This window comes from Notolepis coatsorum, assembly GCF_963971535.1.
Source record: "Notolepis coatsorum genome assembly, chromosome: 4".
In the NCBI taxonomy this organism is placed as follows: domain Eukaryota; kingdom Metazoa; phylum Chordata; class Actinopteri; order Aulopiformes; family Paralepididae; genus Notolepis; species Notolepis coatsorum.
The window spans coordinates 33,425,914-33,437,590 of NC_140168.1; the positions used below are offsets into that span (position 1 = coordinate 33,425,914).

At 49.4% G+C, this 11,677-nt stretch overlaps 1 protein-coding gene across 1 annotated transcript in view; it reads left to right on the forward strand.

The window, feature by feature from the left end:
- Window positions 1-11,345, forward strand: part of irx4b (iroquois homeobox 4b) — a gene marked incomplete at both ends in the record, with an annotated part of 29,056 nt that extends 17,711 nt beyond the window's left edge. Inside the window, 6 exon segments of the mRNA XM_084311904.1 lie at window positions 53-144; window positions 146-166; window positions 168-212; window positions 1,491-1,635; window positions 2,120-2,629; window positions 11,329-11,345. Coding sequence (XP_084168030.1) covers window positions 53-144; window positions 146-166; window positions 168-212; window positions 1,491-1,635; window positions 2,120-2,629; window positions 11,329-11,345 — 830 coding nt within the window.
- Window positions 11,346-11,677: the final 332 nt, after the last annotated feature.

Consider the following 11,677-nt stretch of genomic DNA (forward strand, 5'->3'; position numbering starts at 1 on the left):
GTTGTACCTTTTGCGGCAACTAATAGTCACACTGGTTGTTGCATGTTTTCAGTTATACAAGTTCTGACCGGTGCGTCACGGCGTAAGAATGCCACGCGGGAGACCACCAGCACCCTGAAGGCCTGGCTGCAGGAGCACCAGAAGAAACCCCTACCCCACCAAAGGACGAGAAGATCATGCTGGCGATCATCACCAGAATGACCCTCACACAGGTGCGTAACTCGTCACATAATGACATGACAAGATGACATCATACTTTTGTTTCCACTTCCTTTTGTGGAATGACACAGTTGTGATACAGTGTGAATAGTTGTCGTAACACTTATATTATGAGTGATCTGCAAAGTCTTTTCTCTGATCGTTTGTCACTGTTTTGTCACTATTAATGTTAACTTTGTGGAGTGACACGTTAATCAACCTTTTTACCTCATATGGTTGCTACACTATGAGGATGGGAGTTGTTGGTGTGGTGCATCATGGCAAAATCATGGCAGATTTAATAAATAATTTTTTTTATTTATTCATTACAACAACAACAACAACAACAACAACAACAATAATATAATAATAATAACACATGTATTTATATATCATTAAAACACTGTAGTTAACAAGCTGATTAGAGACTCAAAACAGATCATAGAAAAAAACAAATAATAAATCAAATGTAGTATTATTTATTGAGTTTTCCCTCTTCCTTTCCTTCCTTCCTTCCTTCCTTCCTCCTTCTTCCTTCCTTCCTTCCTTCCTTCCTTCCTTCCTTCTTCCTTCCTTCCTTTCTTCCTTCCTTCCTTCCTTCCTTCCTTCCTTCCTTCCTTCTCTTCCTTCCTGTCCTTCCTTCCTTCCTTCCTTCCTTCTCCTTCCTTCCTTCCTCTTCCTTCCTTCTCTTCCCTCCTTCCTCCTTCCTTCCTTCCTTCCTTCCTTCCTTCCTTCCTTCCTTCCTTCTTCCTTCCTTCCTTCCCTTCCCTTCCTTCCTTCCTTCCTTCCTTCCTTCCTTCCTTCCTTCTTCCTTCCTTCCTTCCTTCCTTCCTTCCTTCCTTCCCTCTTCCTTCCTTCCTTCCTTCCTTCCTTCCTTCCTTCCTTCCTTCCTTCCTTCCTTCCTTCCTCCTTCCTTCCTTCCTTCCTTCCTTCCTTCCCTTCCTCCTTCCTTCTTCCTTCCTTCCTTCCCTCTCCCTCCCTCCTTCCCCCCCCCCCCCCCCCTCCCTCCTCCCGCCCTCTCCTCCTCCCCCCTGCCGCCTGCCCTCCGCTTCCCTCCCCTATTCCCCCTCCCTTCCCCCTCTCTCTTATCTTCCCTTCCCCGGGATCCTCGTCCCCTTCCGTCCTCACTTCTTCCCTGTCCTGTCGCCGTGGTGTTCCGTCCTCCCCCTCCCTCCTGTCCTGTCCCTTCCCTCCCTCCCTCTTACTCCCTCCCTCCCTCCTCCCTCCCTCCCTCCTCCTCCCTCCCTCCCTCCTCCCTCCCTCCTCCCTCCCTCCCTCCCTCCCTCCCGCAGGTATCCACGTGGTTTGCCAACGCACGCAGGAGGCTGAAGAAAGAGAACAAGGTGACCTGGTCCGTCAAGAGCTCTGACGACAGGGGTCGCGATGATGACAGTGACGGAGGAGAGGAGCCAATCAGAAGCGGGGGAGAACTTCCTGGTACGAGAGGCTCGGGCCGCGTCGATGAGCATTTACACTTTGTAGTAGAACATCGCACAACCCACAGTGTAGAGTGTTGCATACTAAATACTAGGGGTGTAAAGGTACACGTATCCGTACCGAACCGAACCATTTCAGTGTGTACCGTACCGTACCGAACGGCTGTGTAGTGTACCGAACGAATACAACGGTATGTTAACCACTAACGACCGCCCACCGGGGGCTGTTTTTTTTTCACAATCTAATATAATATTTATTTTTTACAAGTCGATTATTAATTTCAATATAGAATATTCGTTGACAGCCCTACAAGTACAATTAGTTACTGCACACTACATCACCCCTGAGTGGAACATGGAAAGCCAAACTTTCCCCCACTGTAACGAAAACCCGTACCGAACCGTGACTTCAAAAGCGAGGTACGTACCATACCGTGTTTTTTGTGTACCATTACACCCCTAATACATACTACTTCTCGTTGCAGATCAGAGGTGTGGGGACCTACAGAGTGACCTAGAGGACTTTGACCTGTTGGAGTCAGACGGCTCTGACTGTGAACCCAAACCGCAGTTCCCAGCCGAGGAGAGCGCAGTGAACACAGCAGCAGAACTCCCTCATGGGCTCCACGGAAAAGAGAGATTGTCACCGGACTGCCCCAAACTCACACCGGCCCACCACCGAACCAACGCGTTCTACCCCGAAACAGACCTCAGAAGCAGAGAAGAGAGCAAACCGAAGATCTGGTCCATTGCACACACTGCCGTTTCGTTGAATCCCGCCCTGTTGCAATCGGACTACCCTCCGTGCATGCTCTCGTCGACCGGGTCCCCCACCCCAGGGTACCCGTCAGATGTGGGGCCGACCGCGGCCGACCGGCAGCAAGACTCCCCCGTGGCTACACTCAGAGACTGGGTCGACGGAGTTTTCCATGACCCGCTTTTCCAGCAGAGACCTCTTACGCAGGCACCTCCCAAACCGACCGCGGCATGGAAAGGTCTGAGCGGTGCGCCGATGGAAAGCAGAACACCTGGACGTTCCTTTGAACATGTTAGGTCTACCTCTTCCTTGTAGTTCGTATTATAATGACGAGCCAACTCAAGGTGAAATGTATTTTTAAAGACTGCTGGACTTAAACAAAAAAAAATCTATGTTTTGTTGTTCTGACTCAGCATCACTGTTATGAAATCTATGATTATATTTTGTCCTTGGATGGGACCAATTTCTCTTATGACGCACTGTAGTCGAATGCACGCTGCATCTGGGCCTTGTGATCCACAACTGTAGACCCCACACATTGCAAAATGACTTTAGACTGAGATTTGTTATCACAAATTGACTTGCAGTGAGGCTATGTGGTTCACAGACGTCCTAGACATGCAATATTGTACACCTGCACTACATTCTGCACATGCACTGATTCACAAATAAAAATAAAGGTGTATTTCGTAGAGTGGCAACAGTTTCTGTGAGTGTGCTCTGATATGTGCTGTCCATGGTGCTGAAACAACTAGCATTAACCAATGTTATGGTATTTGGTATTGGTTTAATCATGTATGTATCATACCAAGGAATAGTGGATTATTTCTTTATAGTATTATGCCTGTGTACGCGCGTGTGTGCGTGTGTGTGCGTGTGTGTGTGTGTGTGTGTGTGTGTGTGTGTGTGTGTGTGTGTGTGTGTGTGTGTGTGTGTGTGTGTGTGTGTGTGTGTGTATTTAGAGGGAGGAAAAGGGGGCGAAGTGGGTGGTATTCAGCCGTGACTAATGGAAACACACAGAGGAGGGTGCTGCTAAATTGTTAAATCGATGCCACTTCCACCCCAGCTCCAGATATAGCTGCAATCAGCGATGCGTCCCTTTTCATTAGACGGCTTTTGACTGTGTCAACCTGGGACCGAAAAGTGAATTCACCACGCACACCAAATAATGCCTCATAGAACCTCTTAAGTCATTTTGAGTAAGACTATCTTCATACACCTCAGTGACTTCTCCATACAACCCAGTGGGACTGAGCATAAATGAGATACATGGAGAAGATAGGCTATCATCCTTTAGGCCTAAACGTTTTGCAAAATACATTTTCACCAAGGCAAATAACTTAAATGATTAAAGTTCACACATTTTGGATTCCCAAAACGTTTAAAACCAACACTTCCCAAAGAAAGCATTTGCGAGAAATGGTGAATGCAGTTATTTCTGTGTTTCATTCCCTCAATCTTCCTCCTCTGTTTTCGATTTAGGAATGGTGATAAAGTATTCATCGGAACAAGAGGAGAGATACGCAGCGGCTTTGTATGGAATTAACCATTTCTGATTAAATAATTCAGGATGAATTCAAGCGAGAATTCCATTCTGTTTCTGCTTCATGAATAAGTAAGAGTTAAGATGATAAATAATGACATCTGACTTTTTCCCCCTCTCTCTGTAAAGTTTACTTTCTCGTGCTCGACGATGGAAAGGGCCCCGTTATAATAGTCTATAAATACATTTCCATATTTCTGTCTTAATTTTCTTTTCTTTTTTTCACATTAGAAGTGAACACAATAGATCTACTGAAACGTACATCCAGCCAGAGTGCAGTGGGAGTGAGAGGGCTTGAGAGTAGCAGTCAGATAGTACATTGACCCTTAGCCAAGGAGGGTTGACAGGAATATGGTTGTACCTGTTCTCACCCTTAGCTGTTAGGGAACGCGTCGTCCCACAGGACCCAAGATGACAGGAAACCAAGGGCAACCTGAATGGGATAAGAATGAATACAGTGGCAGTTAGAGACCCCCACCATCTTGCATCTATCCTAGGTAGTAGCTACTGCAGGACCTTTCCAAAACGTTTCCTCTAAAGGTAAGAACGGTGTGGCGAACATGAAAGAGGCTTCCACGATGCCGAATCTGTGGACAGGTGAAACAGCTGCATTTCAAACCCAGATCTCCTGCAAAACATCCACCGGTCAGCCAAACTGCAGGACAAGGGAGGGATAGGGTTTATAGGCTTCAGGCAAGGCTGCTCCGCTACACCCCCCCCCCCCCCCCCCCACACACCTCAGGGAAGCCCATGGAACAACTCGATTCAAAGCCGGGTCTCCCGTACGGGAAGTGAAACATCTACCGGTCAGCTAAAGGGGGAGATACAAGGCTTACTAGGCTTCAGGCAGGGTTAGGCTGCAACAAGCTTACTAGGCTTCAGGCAGGGTTAGGCTGCTACAGGCTTACTAGGCTTCAGGCAGGGTTAGGCTGCTACAGGCTTACTAGGCTTCAGGCAGGGTTAGGCTGCAACAAGCTTACTAGGCTTCAGGCAGGGTTAGGCTGCTACAGGCTTACTAGGCTTCAGGCAGGGTTAGGCTGCAACAAGCTTACTAGGCTTCAGGCAGGGTTAGGCTGCTACAGGCTTACTAGGCTTCAGGCAGGGTTAGGCTGCTACAGGCTTACTAGGCTTCAGGCAGGGTTAGGCTGCTACAGGCTTACTAGGCTTCAGGCAGGGTTAGGCTGCTACAGGCTTACTAGGCTTCAGGCAGGGTTAGGCTGCTACAGGCTTACTAGGCTTCAGGCAGGGTTAGGCTGCTACAGGCTTACTAGGCTTCAGGCAGGGTTAGGCTACTACAGGCTTACTAGGCTTCAGGCAGGGTTAGGCTGCTACAGGCTTACTAGGCTTCAGGCAGGGTTAGGCTGCAACAAGCTTACTAGGCTTCAGGCAGGGTTAGGCTGCAACAAGCTTACTAGGCTTCAGGCAGGGTTAGGCTGCTACAGGCTTACTAGGCTTCAGGCAGGGTTAGGCTGCTACAGGCTTACTAGGCTTCAGGCAGGGTTAGGCTGCTACAGGCTTACTAGGCTTCAGGCAGGGTTAGGCTACTACAGGCTTACTAGGCTTCAGGCAGGGTTAGGCTACTATGGGCTTACTAGGCTTCAGGCAGGGTTAGGCTACTACAGGCTTACTAGGCTTCATACAGGGTTAGGCTACTACAGGCTTACTAGGCTTCAAGTCAAGTCAAGTCAAGTCAGTTTTATTTGTATAGCACATTTACAAATGACTAACAGCCAAACCAAAGTGCTTCACAACATGATAAAAACACATACAATGCAATAAAAATACACTAGAATTACAAAAAAGGTAGAGTACAGACAGTACATATAAGAAAGCAAGGGCAAAGTGCGATAAAAGAGACAAGAACATTAGATAAAAAGTGCAGAGTGACAGCGGACGTCATGTATAGATGCTGGGCCAGCTCTGGTCAAAGGCCAGGGAGAAGAGGTGTGTTTTGAGCAAGGATTTAAAAACCTCTAGGCTCTGGGCAGATCTTATGTGGGGGAGGCTGTTCGGGGGGCAGCAGCAGCAAAGACTCTATCTCCCCTGGTTTTAAGCCTGGTCCTAGGCACCTCCAGCAGCAGCTGGTCAGCAGACCTTAGGGCTCTGGATGGGGTGGGGTGATGTAGGAGCTCAGCTAGGTACAGTGGAGCCAGCCCGTGTAGTGCTTTAAAAACAGTCAGTAAAAGTTTAAAATCAATACGGAAAAACGGGACGGGGAGCCAGTGGAGAGAAGCCAGAACTGGTGTAATGTGGTCACGTTTCCTTGTACCGGAAAGCAGGCGGGCAGCCGCATTTTGTACCAGTTGCAGGCGACGGAGCAGCAACTGGTCAATGCCGACATACAACGCATTGCAGTAATCCAGCCGGGTCGAGATAAAGGCATGGATCACCCTCTCCAGATCCTTCTGGGAGAGGTATGGTTTGGTCTTGGCTAGGAGTCTGAGGTGAAAAAAGCTAGTTTTGACCACCAAACTAACCTGCTTATCAAATTTAAAATTTCTGTCGAAGATTACTCCGAGGTTTCTGACAGAGGAGCGGATATTTGAGCCCAGGGGGCCTAGGGCAATGGCTGTAGGGTCAGGTGAATCATTACTAAATAAAATTATCTCTGTTTTGCGCTCGTTTAAGTTGAGAAAGTTTGCACTCATCCATAATTTAATATCAGCCAGGCAATCTAACAGTGGTTGTAATGTGACCTTGCCTTTTGCTTGTAGGGGTAAATAGATCTGCACATCGTCGGCAAAGCAATGATTGAGCCTAAGGGCAACATATATGATAAAAATATATGATAAAAAGACCCCTGGGGCACCCCACAGGTAAGTGGGGCCACTGAAGAGAATAATTCTCCAAGCTGGACTGAGAAGCTCCGGTCAGTCAGGTAGGACTTAAACCAGCTTAGGGCGACGCCTGTGATGCCAACATGTTTTTCCAGGCGCAACAGTAGGATAGTGTGGTCTATAGTGTCGAAGGCGGCTGTGAGGTCTAAAAGCACGAGAATGGCGGGATTTCCAGAATCGGCAGCTAAAATGAGATCATTTTGAACTCTCAGCAGGGTTAGGCTGCTACAAGCTTAGTAGGCTTCAGGTAGGGTTAGGCTGCTACAGGCTTAGGCTACACAGGCTAATAATGCAACATGATGATGAAAGTATGAGTACAAAGCAATTGTGCAAACTTGCTTATATCAAGCTTTACTTTGGCTTGTGAGATTCATCCCCTCCCCCCCCCTGACTCCCACTGAACACTCTGTCCTCCTCACTAAACTTCATTAAAGGGGCACTTCACCTTACACACACACACACACACATCCAAAAACTCAGTTTTGCACACATTAATGACTGACAGTTATTTGGAGTAAATGAGTTTGAATATGGCCACCAGTGATGTCATCAGGGACATTGAATACTTGTGTTGTGTTAATTACAGCTCCATGAAATGATACGGTAGCAGTCCCTACAAGGTATTACAAGGCTTTTTCATCAACATCATTGTATGGAGCTGTAATTAACACAACGCAAGGTTTTCAATGTCCCCGATGGCATCACTGGTGGCCATATTCAAACTCATTTACTCTCAATAACTGTCAAGCTAAATGAATGTGTGCAAAACTCTTTAGAGCGTTTTTGGATGTGTGTGTGAGATTATGTGCAAAATAAATCTACATTGTTTTTTTTGGCAAAGTGCCCCTTTAGCCACAGGCTCCACTCTCCGCTCTTTCCCAAGATATTGTCATTAAGAGTTTACTATATATACGTTATACATACAGAAATACAGGAGTCTGCCGGCCTGAATGTAAACATTTGATTATGAGCTCATAATAGAGAAAGTACACGGTTCAAAGTCAGAGCGCAGTCTGTCTCGGAGCGTGACGGGTTTTCACACACTGACCTGCCGCTGGCCTTGGCGGGTGAGAAGAACATCTGGTGACATCATGCTCCTCTCATTTAATCTGAGGCCTTTTCTTAAGAGATAGTAGAAGATATCCGACACGTGGTCTCTGGAGGTCCTGAGAGAGAGAGAGAGACACGAGAGCGCGAGGATGAGTAGAGAGAGACGGAAAGAAAGAAAGGACAAGTTTAAAGAATTTAGGGGGCTGATGACATGTAGACCCACCTAAACTCAGTTTACCTAACTTTCTATTCGTGAAATAAGAGTTTACCGTTATAGTACATTATAGTATGGATTATAGTCATTCGTATCAGATATGCAAGTTACAAGAAAATCTGGTATTTTTCAGGAAATAAAACTATTATTTTACATTTAAATGAATGAAATAATAACTTATTATTACTTGGTACTTGGTAATGGTAATATTTACCTTTACTAACTCAAAGTGAACTGCAGACCATAGCAATGATCTATCTTGGAAAATGGACAATAACAACTGCAGTCCAGAAGCATTACAGGTCTTTGTGTGAGGTTTTGCCCGCTGCTCACTACCTTTTCTCTGTTTCTTTAAAGCCTACTGTTAGAAATTCCCTTCTCACTCACTCTCTCTAGCCCCCACCCTCTCGTTCTTTACTCTCGTTTACTCTCAGTGGCCACACCTGGACTATTATCAATTACCTCTCGCACCTGTGGTGGCAGGCTAATTAGTTCCCCTGTGGGCTTTAAATACCAGGGCTCTTCCCCTCGTTTCGGCGTGGGGTCGTGTTGTATTCATGCTGAGTCATATTCTCTAACATCTAGACTCTTTCGGGAGATCCTCTGGTCTACCAATGCTGTAAGATGGATCTCTCCAGCCTTGAGATGTTTGCTCCAGCCTTCGTCTGCTGTCGCCGTAGCCTGTGGAGGAGACTGTTCTGCGCTCCCTGTAACTTCCACGGGAGGCACCCCAGCGCTCCACTGCAGACCCCAGCGCAGCTGTTCGTCCTGACGCACATCTAGACCAACGCGCATCTCCCGGACCCTCGGGCTTGGCACGCTCTCCAGTCACCAGCGCGCAACGCGCATCTTCAAGGGCTTTGGCCACCTGTCGCCGTTTGCCTGGAGGGAGACATTGTACTGCGCTCTCTAATTCTCTACGGGAGGTATTCCAGTGTTCCACTCCAGACCAGCGCGCCAGATGCGCTCAAGCCTTCGCCACCTGCCGCCGTTTGCCTGGAGGGAGACACTGTACTGCGCTCTCTAATCCTCTACGGGAGGTATTCCAGTGTTCCACTTCAGACCTTCGAGCTTGGCACGCTCCTCCGTACCAGCGCACAGACGCGCATCTTCCAGACCTTCGAGCTTGGCACGCTCCTCCGTACCAGCGCACTGACGCGCATCTTCCAGACCTTCGAGCTTGGCACGCTCCTCCGTACCAGCGCACAGACGCGCATCTTCCAGACCTTCGAGCTTGGCACGCTCTCCAGACCTCAGCGCGCCGACGCGCATCTTCCAGACCTTCGTGCTTGGCACACTCCTCCTCGCAGACGCACCCCGAGGCGTCTCTCGGTTCCGACGCGCACACCAAGGTGTGGCGCGCACTCTGTTCCTCGGCTCCGACAGCGGCTACCCGGTGGACGACACCCTCGCCACCGCCACTGTTCCGACGCGCACACCAAGGTGTGGCGCGCACTCTGTTCCTCGGCTCCGACAGCGGCTACCCGGTGGACGACACCCTCGCCACCGCCACTGTTCCGACGCGCACACCAAGGTGTGGCGCGCACTCTGTTCCTCGGCTCCGACAGCGGCTACCCGGTGGACGACACCCTCGCCACCGCCACTGTTCCAGCTCTCTGTTCCGACGCGCACACCAAGGTGTGGCGCGCCACTCTGTTCCTCGGCTCCGACAGCGGCTACCCGGTGGACGACACCCTCGCCACCGCCACTGTTCCAGCACTCTGTTCCTCGGCTCCGACAGTCGGCTACCCGGTGGACGACACCCTCGCCACCGCCACTGTTCCAGCACTCTGTCCCTCGGCTCGGACAGCCAGCCACCCGGTGGCGATGCCCTCGCCCCGTTGCTGTCCCTGTACCTTTACGCATACGCCTGGGTGAGTTTTGATTGTGATGTCACTCACTCAGCGTAATGCCTCTTGCCCCCGTTCCCGCTGCTGTCCCTGTACCTTTACGCATACGCCTGGGTGAGTTTTGATTGTGATGTCACTCACTCAGCGTAGTGCCCTTGCCCCCATTCCCGCTGCTGTCCCTGTACCTTTACGCATACGCCTGGGTGAGTTTTGATTGTGATGTCACTCACTCAGCGTAGTGCCCTTGCCCCCGTTCCCGCTGCTGTCCCTGTACCTTTACGCATACGCCTGGGTGAGTTTTGATTGTGATGTCACTCACTCAGCGTAGTGCCCTTGCCCCCGTTCCCGCTGCTGTCCCTGTACCTTTACGCATACGCCTGGGTGAGTTTTGATTGTGATGTCACTCACTCAGCGTAATGCCCCTTGCCCTCGTCCCGCTGCTGTTCCCCAGCGTATTGCCTCCTTTAGTTCTCACTTAGTTATTAGTTTGGACATTTCATCTCCCACTCTGTTTTGTTCTCTCGTGGATATTATTTTGGACATTTCATCTCCCACTGTGTGTTTATTCACACGAAGATAGTATTTACTTTGTTACTTTGTTATTTGGACTGTTCTGCATCTGCTCTGTTTGTTCCCTTTGAATATTAACCCTCTCCTCTGTTCTGCAGAGCGGCCCAGATGTTTTCCCACCAGTCCCCAGTTCCTCCCTGTCCCCAGCCCGCCTCCGCGGTTCTCTGTCCCCAGTTCCTCCCTGTTCCCCAGCCCGCCTCCGCGGGCCTCAGTCCCCTCGGTCCCAAGTTCTCCCCTTCTAGTTCCACCTAGTCCCTAGTCCTCTATCCCTAGTTCTCCTAGTCCCTAGTCCTCTTTCCCTAGTTCTCCTAGTCTCTAGTTCCTCTGTTCCCTAGGCGTTCCCTTAACCTTCCCTTAGGCGTTCCCTTACCTTCCCATAGTGTTCCCTTTTCCTGCCCGCCTCTTAAAGGCACTTTACCTTCCCCTCTTGTGTTATTCCAGTGTTTTGTGTTTTCTCCCTTAAAGGGACAGTGCCCTTTTTTCCCTGTTCTAAATAAATATCTGTTTCTTGGCAAACCATCATACCTGTCTTGTGTTGTGCGATTGGGGTCGGTTACAAACCATAACACTTTGTGTCCATATACAAAGCTATTCAGCTCATATATAACGTCCAGCCAGTGTTTGGTGCATTGCTCTCCCTTGATGTTGTAGAGTGCTAGGTCCTTTGCGGTGCAGGGTCCACCTATAACAGAGGCCATCGAAAGAGGTGCTCCATGGTCTGGCGTTCTGTGCCACAGTCACACGTGATCGGGCCACTGAGATAACCCCACCTGCTTAGGGCTTCCCTGGAACAACCAACACACTGAGCGGAGTCGGTTCAGGTGAAATGCCCCTTTAACCCTCATACCTCTCTATTTCCCCCTATCCTCCCAGACCTTAACTCTCCCTAATCCCTCTCTCCGTCTCCCATGTCTCACCGTGCTCCAGACACACGACACACGGGTCTGACACGCAGGGCCTGCTCCCTGGGCCATATGATGTGATTAGGCCCGGTGTGTTTCCCCGCCGCAGCCCCGGGGAACGCTCCTCTTGGCGCTCACCAGTCTGACTCACACCACCGCACGTAGTAGTAACCGCGTGTCTGCGTGTCTGACGCGAGAATCAACAGAGAAGTAATAAGGCAAACACGGATAAAAGACATGCATACAAGGCCATGTTTCCCTCAGTGGTTCATTTGATAATGAGCCTGAAGTGCTGTAATATGACACATCTTACAGGCGTT